Source organism: Balearica regulorum, chromosome 1, assembly GCF_011004875.1.
Source record: "Balearica regulorum gibbericeps isolate bBalReg1 chromosome 1, bBalReg1.pri, whole genome shotgun sequence".
Classification (NCBI taxonomy): Eukaryota; Metazoa; Chordata; class Aves; order Gruiformes; family Gruidae; genus Balearica; species Balearica regulorum.
The window spans coordinates 10,025,224-10,037,324 of NC_046184.1; the positions used below are offsets into that span (position 1 = coordinate 10,025,224).

At 37.0% G+C, this 12,101-nt stretch overlaps 1 protein-coding gene across 3 annotated transcripts in view; it reads left to right on the plus strand.

Moving 5' to 3' along the window:
- Window positions 1–12,101, plus strand: part of SEMA3A (semaphorin 3A) — a 170,935-nt gene that overhangs the window by 102,084 nt on the left and 56,750 nt on the right. For all 3 annotated transcript variants that reach the window (XM_075771219.1, XM_075771378.1, XM_075771299.1), the window contains 2 exons: window positions 1,175–1,268; window positions 8,164–8,283. In XM_075771219.1, the coding sequence (XP_075627334.1) occupies window positions 1,175–1,268; window positions 8,164–8,283 (214 nt within the window). The remainder of the gene's footprint in view (window positions 1–1,174; window positions 1,269–8,163; window positions 8,284–12,101) is intronic.

The window sequence follows — 12,101 nt, forward strand, 5'->3', positions numbered from 1 at the left end:
ATATTAGACATATTTTGAAGATTTTCTATTTATTTTCATAAAACAGATGAGTGATCTCTGATCAGTCAATAAGAAAAAAAGAGACTGTATCAAACTGTGGTTGCTATTACAGCTTAAGCTACTTGGTACTGCAAATATTGGTTAAAGGAAGTCCTTCAGCATCTACCTCATAGAGAATTTTTAGCTATAAGCATCTGAGAGCTGGGTGCAAAGGCCTAAGTAACCAGAGAAACTGTTGGGGCGGGGTAGGAGTTGTCCCAGCTTTGGGACTCCTTGACTTAATTGATTGTCAATCCAAATTAACCACAGTGCAGGTGGGAAATGAAAATTTCAATTTTCAGTGTGGCCTCCACAAGTCTTCTGTGATTGTTGAAGTCCACTGAGCAAAAAGCATCTATTCTTCTGGTTTCACACTCAGTGCAAAATGTAAGATAAACACACTATTCAAATTGACTGGCAGATTTGGTCCCCCAGTTAAAATTAAAGTAATTAAATGTACTGAAAAGACCATTGCTTTAGATTTACTGACCTTGATTTGACTTAGTGTTGACTGAGGCTCATTTTAATTTTAGTTTATATCCCCATATACTTTGCCCTCAGCCTGTATATTTTAAAAGTTTTGTTGCATTGTACTGGGGAGAAAAAAAAAAAAAAGCAAAAAAAAAAAAAGCTCTCCTGATGCAGTTAAAATTGAATTTGAGGATGCATGAAACAGTGAGTCACTAAATACTCAAGGTAGGGAAGGAAGAGTTTAGCATTGTAATATGCACTAATCTGTACTTGCAGGATATTGCAGAAAAGTTTAGTCAGTGAAAAATAACTTTTGTCTTTTTTCAGACAAAACTTTCAAATTCCAGCTTCTTCGGTCATTATTACTCAGACATATTCTCAATGAAAGCAGAAACAACTCAATGAAGCTATGCAAATTATACTTGAAGCAGAATAAATGAGACACAAGCTGTGCATGTGTATTTGTGCTTTTAACTAGCCTTCAGCACAATACTGATTAGAAGGTGGTCACTTTTGCCAGATCCTCACTTAGTGTAATTTGACTTCCCTGAAGCCACAAAACCCAATATGAATCATATATACTGCCTTCTGTTTAGTTCAATTTATTTTTAGTGTTCTTTCATCAAATAACGTTGCTTTTTCTTTCTCTTTTTCCACCTCACAGGACAACATTTTCAGAATGGAAGATTCACATTTTGAAAATGGCCGAGGCAAAAGCCCTTATGATCCTAAACTGCTGACAGCTTCTCTTTTAGTAGGTAGGTGCCACAATACAAGTTCAATGAGATATGCGTTCACTGTAAATAATTGCCAGTTTTCTGCTTTTTTTCTCCTTGCAGCACCTATAATAAGGTTTTGGGTTATGCATTTTATTTGGGACATGGTTTAGTACACATGGTGGTGTTAGGTTGCTGGTTGGACTTTATCTTAGAGGTCTTTTCCAACCTTAAGATTCTATGATTCTATGATTTCCAGGCTAAAATAATTCTGGTTTCATTTTTAATACAGTTCACCTGGGTATCTTGAGAAACAAGGTATGTGCAAACCAAGAATCAAGTATCACAAGAGCCTCTTTATACCTCTGCAAAGTGTTTCTCCTCCCCAGAGCTAGGTGACTCTGGAGGTATTTTAATTGCCCAGTTTACAGGCTGGCCTCACTGATGGTCACACCAGCACAGCTGAGAGCAAATTGAGACCCGGAAAAGGAATTTCTTACGTCAGATTTACTGCAAAGGAAAGTCTATCACCCAACTGTACCCGCATGTGAGCTGCAGATATACAAGTGGCCACAGGTCGAGGCCTTAAGATGATGTTTCAGCTGAAGAGATCTATCTGACAGTGAATATAATTGAACTCCTGCCCAGGACAGAGGGATTTCCATAAATTAGGTATTTCTGAATTAGTAACACTTAATTTCATGGAATATGTAAGTATAGAGTACCTCGACTGTGTTAATCTAATTGAACTAATCCAATTGTCTGAATTTATCTAATTGATTTAACTTATCTAATTGAATTAATTTGGTTCATTGTTCTTCTTTCTCCTTCACAAAAAAGGCAAAAAGATGTTTTGTGAGCAGAAATTAAGAGTGAAAGAAATTAGATTCTTCTCTCCGTAATGACTCTGCCCAGGTGTAGCCACTTTATCCTTAAAATGTAACTTTCCAACAATTTATTACAACTTCAAATCCAAAGGGGCAATGATAGTTTCAGAAGATTGCAGATTGTCTTATCTCAGAAGTCTTTGGGAAATGACACATAACCAGATACATCGGTTTGTTCAGGACTTTGTCCATATTGCTAGTCTAGGGCCTTGCCTACCATTTACCCTTATTATATTTACACTATATTTAAAAATTAAGCTATTCAATATAGACAGCAACAAAAATTTAGTCCTAAGTGTGCCTCATTTCCTGATCTTCGAAGCCCCTAATGATCACAGGTGATGAGCTGCCCTGGGGACATGCACTTTTTAACAGGAAAAACAAGAAAGACGTCCACATCTTGCTCCAACTTGTACCCTGTACAAACAGAAAGGAAAAAAATGTGTGTGTAAAAGGCCGGTGTATAAATTAGTGCCTGGAGCGACTTGAATTTGTGGCAGAGCTACTCTCAAGGGAATGGCTTGACTATTTACTTTAATATACAATAAAGAAAGAGAATGATGACAAGCCAGTATTACATGCTATAGCCGGTATGCAACTGCACAAAGTCAACAGGGTCTAGCTTTTCACATTCCTTTTTTTTTTTTTTTTTTTTTTTTCACTCAGTCCGGCACAAATATGATTATCTTATTTCCCTTGGCTTAGATTTCATGTCTTTAAAACATCTTTGCTTTCTGGAGCCCACTCTCTATCACTATAATTTTCACTCCATGTATTTTCCTCCTAATAAACAGTAGACCAAGCATGATATTTTGTTTCGAATCAGGCTTCAGTTAGAGCCATGGGTGTATTAGCACTACAGAAAACGGTGCAAATTCAACATTTGAACTCAGTGACTAATTTCTACTTCAGTGACTTTTATACAAAACTCAGGGTGAAGCTAAAATTAACATTCCCTCATCCTGAGCATGAACACCCCTTCTTCTCTGCCTCTTCATAGCTACCTCACAGTCATATTGTGTTACTGATTATAACGTTGCATTTGCTTCAATCCTTTACTGCAGAGGTTCCCCTGATATTTCAGAACGCATACACCAGATTCACCACTGTTTCACAACTACTTACTTACTCTTATCTTTGCCAAAAAAGCATAAATTTTATGGTGAAGTGGCGTCCCAAGGCAAAATAATTTCCTCCCTCCAAAATATGTGAGGAACAGGGAATGAACTGGCCAAGCAATGACTGCCTGGAGAGGTTTGGTCCAACTGCTCTCTGAAGTAGGTAGCACTGGAATGAAGCAGCGGATAGGGCTATGAAGGCCTGAGGAGCCTCTTGACCACAAATGCCTCACACCAAAAAGAATGGACTGGTGGATGGATTGCCTCTTCCCTTCTCATGAGCTGAATGGTAGCTGAGCTACTCCTGGCCCCTCATGTGCCTGAAATATTTGTCCTCACAAGCAATCATGTTTATCTTAGGTTCAAGAGGGCAACTGTGTAAAACAATTACCTAGCACTCATTAAAATGCAGTGTTATAATTAGTAACATGGTGTACCTATCAAGAAGAAAAAAGAAGGCTGAGAAGTAAGAGTAATTTATATAGTTAGGTACAGGAGGGACAAAATAACCTCTGTTATTCATCAGAAACACTAAACAGAGATTTTGCAAAGTGTGGAAGAAGAGTATGTTCTTGACTCTGTAACTAGAAGGTAAATCTTAGGTAAGTGAAATGCAATTACCCAAGCTTGAATTTGGGCAAAACAGCAAGGTTAATTTGCAAAAAGTAACTTAAGATGTTTAATAGGCATTAATGCTATTAAAGGATTCTTATTTTATATTTCAGCTGAAAGAAACACTTCAAGTGTAGAAAGGATCTTCAGCTTTCTCTCTCTCCTAAAAAAAATCAATAGTATTAAGGAAAACAAAAACAAAACCAAAAAAACCCCACAAAACCAAACCAAACAGTTCATCATTATTAAATTGTTTCAATATTTTTCCAGTATACATTCCTCGTTCCATCCACCTGCAAACATTTTTCATTATTTTTTTAGGAGTTGTTCATTAAAGGTAGTTATTGCTACTCTACTCTAAAGTAAACTCCAGCTGGGAACATGATATAACTAGTTCCTAGTAAGGTAAGACATTATTCAACCATTCCCATTGCTGTGCTACTAACTAAACAATCTCCATTTGAGCGGGCTAGCGCATGAAAATTAGAGACTAAGCAGTCCCTGGGCACCACTAGTGCGTATTCCAGGGCAGGAGGAAAATGAGAGGCAGCAAGGTTTTCAAAGAATGTAATCATAGGAGAAAATTATCCCTGAATGTATTAGTCTAAAGCAATTGTATTGAGATAGTTAAAAAAAAACCTCACAGACGGAGACAGCATTGACCCATTATCAGTCAGTTGCTCTTCAGGAAATGACCCTTTGGGATTTTCAAAAGCTCTGATGATCCAGAATCCTCAAAGCTATTTATATTCCTGTGTATAACTGATGTAAAAATAAATAAATAAATAAATAATTGATTTTTTAAAAAAGTCAGTTTAGCTGCCTTAATACTCCCAAATATGGTTCAATGTGATCTGAAATACGGTGGCTTGTCACCAAGGAAGACCTTTACTAACCTGTTTATTAGAAATTGGTTGCTAAGCTCTATGAATTCTATGAGGTTCAGAGTTTTCAAGTTTATTCTACTTTCTGGGAAGATTTAGTTGCTGACTTTAAAAGGAATTAAGTCAGTCCACTACTATGTACGTCTGAAAATCTTAACTTTAGTGAATAAACCTACTAACCAAGGACAGCAGATTTTATTTGGGAATGCTTTTACCAGTGAAAGCAATCAGGACATTCAAGGCTGTTTTTGCCTATATTCCTCATCCATTCAATTCAATTTCTTTCGAAAAGAAAGCTAACACTTCTGTACTTTCCAATTTTTTTTATTTTTTTTTTTTTAAGAATGCAGTCTTCTTTAAAAGCTGAATAGAAACAATTCATCAAATCAATGTACACTGCTTAGTTTTTAACATCTTTGTATCTAATGAACTCGGGGAAATGTTCACAGTTTTGTGCTGCTTATGTGCAATATGTGGGAAAATGGTTCCTCTTAAAAAAAAAAAAAAAAAAAAAAAGCATTACTATGGGCTTTAATCGTTGCCTCTTTATTTAGCAAAGTCAATATATGTATTTCTGTTTGCATTCTTATGTCAACATGCTACTTCTTTAGGATAAAGTGGTTTATGTCCCAAACATAGAGCCTTTTCCTATGCAGACATCTGAGGGCCATCAGCTTGTTCTGGACAGAATTGCTTTATGCTGCTGGGCTGGAAATACAAAATGACAACTTTTTTATTTTTTTTCCCCTTCATTCTTTCCCCTTCAGAAATGTTTGTCAGTTTTCAAACTGTTCATTTCCACTTTCTTAAAGTTAATGAAAACTGCATTTAAAACTATGACAATGGAAATAGCACAGTGAAGACTCAGTGACATAAAAGAATCATTTTCTAGACCAGCAATGAGTAGATTTCAGTCCAAAAGAAGGTCTGCATAGGGAAACTAAGATGAATGTACTTCTGTCTAGACAGGAGCCAAAAATCCGCATATAGCTTTTGAAATTACTAACTCAAAGGATGTGCACATCTGAGACAACTTCAGGCTCACCCTGAATTTAGCAAAAATTATCTAAAGTCTTACAAAAATAAATGATATTCCTTGGTACTTCTATCTGGGAGAAGTCAAAACTCCCTTTTTGCATGACTACGGCAAATCAGTTCAAACTGCAGGAAATGGTCTAGGTATACTGAAACTTGGAGGGGCTGTAGTAGAAAGCACAGAAAGATCAGCTAGTTTCCTACAGACCCTTCCCCCTTTGGAACATGCTGAAGCCCATTATTGGCAAAACTTTTACTTTATCACCACTGATGAAAAAGTACCAGCCACAAGAGCCTAGTAGCATGAAAAAATCTTGGGTTGGACTGAGTCAAACCTGGAAGATATATTACTTTCAGTGGTGTTTATATATTGTTAGAAGCTGAGGTGCCAAAACCCCTTACAATTCTAAATATTGCAAATACATAATTTTAATGAGTTTTTGAGCTATATTTGTTTTAATTTTAATAAGGAAGTATTAAATATAGAATTTTGTTTCATTCTTGATTGACCTTTAGATCTGTTAACTAGGAAGCACAATAGGGCTTATTGGTTTTTTCTTTCCCCTTTGATTTATATTGATTTATCAGAACTCACTAGGGACTGGAAGACAAGAAAATGAAGATAAGGTTAAAGAAAGGTTAAGCATAGCATCAAAGCCCTTTTCACAAGCAAAACGGTTTTATGTTCTCTAAAATCTCAGCTGCATACCCTGTACATAATAATCACTATAATTAAGTGATTGTCTCCCCTTTAAAAAAAGTTGAAAATGACATAGAGGAATGATAAATCGTTAATTAATGATATGCTGTTCTGTTTCACTTCTGATTACACCTCCTGCTGGGCACGACTGGTCTATTTGCTTCTAGTCTTTGCTGTGAATTCATTCAATTCCACGCCTTTCCGCTATCATGTTTTCACCCTTCCTGACTTTCACGACTACCATACGGTACAGAGTCACTGTAGGTTCACTCAATAGTTTCATGGTGTCATTTTTTGGGGAAAGATGCCAGTGATATCCAGTAGGCATGCTTGGACATGGTTGTCTCACCATGGAAATATCTGAAATTACCATGAAAATGATAAACTTGTTCCTAAAGTGTGTTTTAAAATGAGGATATGGTAGAGTTCATCATGACTATGCAAAATGTATTACTTTAGCTTAAAGAAAGAGTTATTTTATCCTCCAACTTGTCTTTTTCACAGGAGACCCATTTAAGATGGGTAGCTCGAAAATAGCAGTTGGAAGGAAGAATAGTTTTTCATTCCATATTAAAAGTATGGGGCAGGGAATCTCATTTCACATATGGGGGTAGAAGGACACAGTCCTAAAAATGCTTTTTTAGCTATTTGAATTCAGGGTAATTTAATGGACAAGCTCTACATTAATGCCAGAAAGATACATGTTGATCTTTGATCCCTGTTTGTTTCTTGTGGGTTTGATTGCTGTGTACTTATTATTCTCTTACCAGTTGGCAGGTATTTAACCTGACCTGGTCCTTTGAATCAGACTGTGTATCTCTCTGCCTCTTTCATGATACTTCCAGTTGGCTGAGGAGAGGCACACTGGGACTCTAATATTATGAGTTTCATCCACAGCTAGGCTATGTATGTGCCATTTATGGGCTGAAGTAGCAAAGGTCAATTTTTAATTCACTTGTTCACTGTGATATGCATGGGGTCAAGGTAGCAGGGAATGATCTCATTCATTCTCTCCCTTAGCTGTTGCCCTTTGCCAGTAACACAGCTACAAAGGTGGCAGGAGGAAAAAGGCACGTGCTGTCCTTCCTGTAGAAGATCTTGTTTTCAGAGGATTTACTTGCTCAGAGAAAAAAAAAGAAGGAAAAAAAACAACAAAAAACCAAACCTGAAACAAAACCAACAGTCAACCAAAAGACAGTTTCTATAAGAAAAATACAAGGGACTTGATGACTTTCTGAACCAAGAGTGAATGAGCCGGACTCTCTAATTCACAACACAGAGTCACAAAAAACCAAGAGGTTAAGAGGAAACTCTGGAGGTCTCCACTCCAAACTCCTGTTCAAAACAGGGTAACTTCACAGTTAGGTAGGGATTTGGGGGGGCTGTGTACCACTGCCTGCCAGGGATAGGTGTACAAGCTGTCACTGTTCCAGCCTAAGAATCCAAACATATTTTTGAAAAAGTGTCTGCACTGGCAGTCGGGAGATACAGCTCATTTGAGAGACGTTACAGTTAAGCTCTGTAGTGAGAAAGTGGGTCTAATCTTATATTTTCAATGACAATACATTGCATATGGCTTATTGCTTTGTAATTTTCTCATTATCCCTATTAGCGTAATATAAACATAGGACTGACAGCTTTCTCTTACTTGCCGTGATTGGAAAATTGAGAAATGTTGCTTACAATTATGTCCTCCCACAGATGGAGAACTGTACTCTGGCACAGCAGCAGACTTCATGGGCAGGGACTTTGCCATTTTCCGAACTCTGGGGCATCATCATCCAATCAGAACAGAGCAGCATGACTCCCGGTGGCTAAATGGTATGTAAAATGTACATTTATCCAGTTACGTTCATCTATCCATTAAAGACTAGCACACAGCTTCATTCCAGCAACATCTGTGACATATACACCCCGCGTTTATTTGGAGCAGAATTTTGTCTTAAACAAGTTAAACTAATCAGAAGTGATTTATAAAGAAGCATTTTTGGTTTAATTACATTGAGATTTGTGGAGTGTGATTAAATTTAAAACATATACAGACACTACAGCTAATGCAGTCGTGCCACAGGAGCAGATTGCTGTAGGGTGCAAGTTGGACAGAAGCTCAAGACTTGTGGAGGCATCAGCCACACGTCAACACAAAGTAGCTACAGAGCCCTGGGCAGGACTGTGCCTTGAACAGGCTTTAATTTTTTGGCTGGATTGAAGGGAATCTGACACTGGCCACCAAAATCCAGCAGAAAGAGAATCAGCAGATCTTCCTGAGAAGACTGGAGTTGTCAATAGTTTGGAAAAAGTGAAAGGGGTCCTGAGCATTCCAAACCATTGAGTTTCAAAATATTCAATAGTTTAACAAGGCACAATAGCTTACATTATTTTATGGATATTACTAATCAGGCCTGTAGCTGGTTGTTTGCGTGTATGAGGGGAGAGGAATAGTTTCAGAGAAAATCTGGTTTTGGCTTTATGTACCATAATACTTTAAAATGCATTGAGTACTCTATCCAAGTTCTGCTGAAGTCAAAATTTCAATAACTTAAATGGACTTACACTTGGCTTTAGCTATACAAGGATATGAGCATTTTGGAAATGAGAATTCATCATTTGAAAAAGCTGACATTTGATTTAAATGAGCCAGTAATACTAACTGTAGTTACTCTGAGTTAATTTATATTTTAATTTTTGAAGAGTTGACTAGCTACTTTTGCTGTACACGCTGCTTGCATCTGCACGCCTGTTTTTAAATTCACAGAGTATTTTGTTCTTAGATATTTTTCACTCCTAGCCACATTATTTATGTCTGTGTTGAGGTCCAGGTTTTCTTATGTGGTTTTGCAATTTAGTGCAAACTGTTCACATAAATTTTTAATGTGTAAGCGCAGACTATGTTTTAGTAACACAGTTTCTTATTAGCTACAGTCAGGAACTTCTAGTATCATACTGGTTATCGTATTAGTTGTATATACAATCTGTAACAAAACCAATCCCTGATTCATAATTAAAACCACAAAGTGCTATTGCAGGTTGGGTATACAACTCTATTTATGACATATGCATTGGATATATGTATTGGATAAATGTGTATATGATGAGTTGTATGAATCTGTATTTTAATATGACAGGTGCTATGAATCTGATTTTTGTCCTGTTGAATTTAGTTTTGTCATAATTCATGTGGACTACTGTGAGGACAGATTCAGGTCTACCACATTTCAATTCTACAGTCTGTGCTTGCCCAGTAACCCAGAAACATTGCTCATTGGCTTATTTTATTATAATAATAGACAAGATATCTCTAATTCAGGAGACAGTAAAGTACAAGGGTTACAGACATATCCATCTATCTTGGTTCCTGGTAGAGTAATAGTATGTTAAAGATAACACAACACCCACTTTTATTATGATAGTCATGATGACATAAAGTCCAATCATGCAAGCAAAATCTGCTTTTGTGCAGTAGATTTGCACAATGACAGCTGAGTCAGGAAGATTTATGCAGTAGGAAAGCACAGACATTGTCCACAGCCCCTGTACTTCATCGCTGAAAATGTGTCATTCCTTTGTGGATTCAGTTATCGGTCTTTCAGCACTAAATGTGAGAACTGCTTTTCCCAAATTAGCACTAAGGTTACATCTGACAGGGTGCAGAAACCACAACTGCTTTGTGCTCAAGATGGGGAGGAGAAGACAGTTGTACATAGAGCTGACGAACCTCAAGGTCTCTAAAATTAAAGTATCATCCAAAAATATCATAAAAGTAGAAAGGTAACATTTATTGTAGTACAAGGTGAAGATTATTTTCAAGTCTAAATGTAGTTCTTACACTACATTCCTGTATGGAAAGTTTCAAGGTGATTTAAAAAAATAAGTAAGAATCAAATTGAGGCCTTTAGAAATTATTCTCATAACTGTCTATAATTTAATAAAGAATGATCCTTAAGTACATTTCTGAAATCTATCTCTCCATTGCAACTTGATAAGTTTGCATTCCTAATAAGGAAAGGTTGCCTTAAAATCTGCACTACAACGTTCCTATTAAAGGCTGTAAGACTTTACTGTTAATTTCCCGGTGATAAGGTCCTGGCAGCCTTTCCACATAGTATTCCTAATTTCTGCATCCAAAAACGATAATTGTTTGTGTTTGAAACTCTGCAGGCATGCCAGTCCTTTGGTTATTTTTTTTTTTTTTTTTTTTTTGTCATTTGTCTCATATAATTATAAAAGAAGCTTTGTGTTTGCATGTATTCAAAGTGGATATACTTTTAACGAAACAAACTTTCATTGAAGGATGAGCTGTACTCTACATTCTTAAAGATCTGTATAAACTAGTTTTGAACCTTAAGTTTGCAGACCTTTATACATTTTTTAGTAAAGACATGGTTGGCTATGTAGTGGTGGGTTTGCTTGCTTAGTTGCTTTCTACAGCGTGCATAGCCTCAGGTTAAAACCACTATTCTAATGGACATAGACTGAAGGCTGGGTAAGAACAGAAGTTCTGATCAAACTTACAGAGAAACCCTCATCCCTGTGGAGTTTAATAGCTAGGCGGTGAGACGTCCAGTTATAAGTCCTTGCTAATGTTTACTTTGTTCAGAGTAGGAACTTGAAACTGCTTTTTCCATACTAAGGCTAAGGTCAGAGCTGACAGGGTGCAGAAAACACAGCTGTTTGGTACCAAAAATGGAGAGAAGACATTAAGAACTCACAAACTTTTCACAGAATTTAAATATCATCCTGAACTGCCATAAAAGTAGGACAACATTACGCAGAGCAATTAAGTTTTTTCGATTTAAGTATGAACACAGAGTTCCTACAGAGATCACACAGTCACTTTTTGGGGATGCTCCACCTTTCGTAAGAAGTTAAATGTTACTGGGAAGAGAGCTTTGAACTGTGCCCGGCCCAAGGGAAGGTAATGACCAGCAGTTCTTAAAGACTTTTTAAGACTTTTAAAAATATTAAATACTCACAGGGTTCTAAAGACATTTCATTTTGTATAAATAATTAAACAGTCACCAAGCCAAATAAAGCAAGGGAGACTGATTCTATAGCCATGTAGTTGGGGCATTCATCTAGAAGGTAGGGAACCATACATCAGTTACTGTAGCAGTGTATATTTAATTATTGATACAGAGTTGGCCAGATGTGACATGGAGGCATTTGCAAAAACACAGTAAAATAAGTTGGTGCTCAGGGAAGTCATCTTGGATTCCAAAAGCTGCAGTTCAGTGCCCCAGACTGAATCATGCACTTTGTCATAAGCCATGTGCATGCTCACACTGCACGTTATTGGCTCCTCTGGTAAGTGCATGGAGTTTCTCTGCTCAAAAAGCTTTGACAGTCTTAGTTGGTTCCAGTGAGGGTCAATAATAGTTTTGAACTCTCAGAAGAAAAAAAAAATCTTGAAATTGAAAAAACATCTCCTATCCAGCTTTACTGTAAGAAGCAATGGCTTTGATGTTACATATATATATCTTACAGAGTCTTGCCTATAGGCAAAACCCATGTTTTCCTTTAAACGTGCCATCGCCTCTTATAGTTCAGAGCCATCAGAAGCTCGTGTTATTTCAAGAAAGCATAGATCAGGTCCTGCTTCTGTGAACTGCTTCAGGAATAAAAGAAGATGAGTAGGAGGC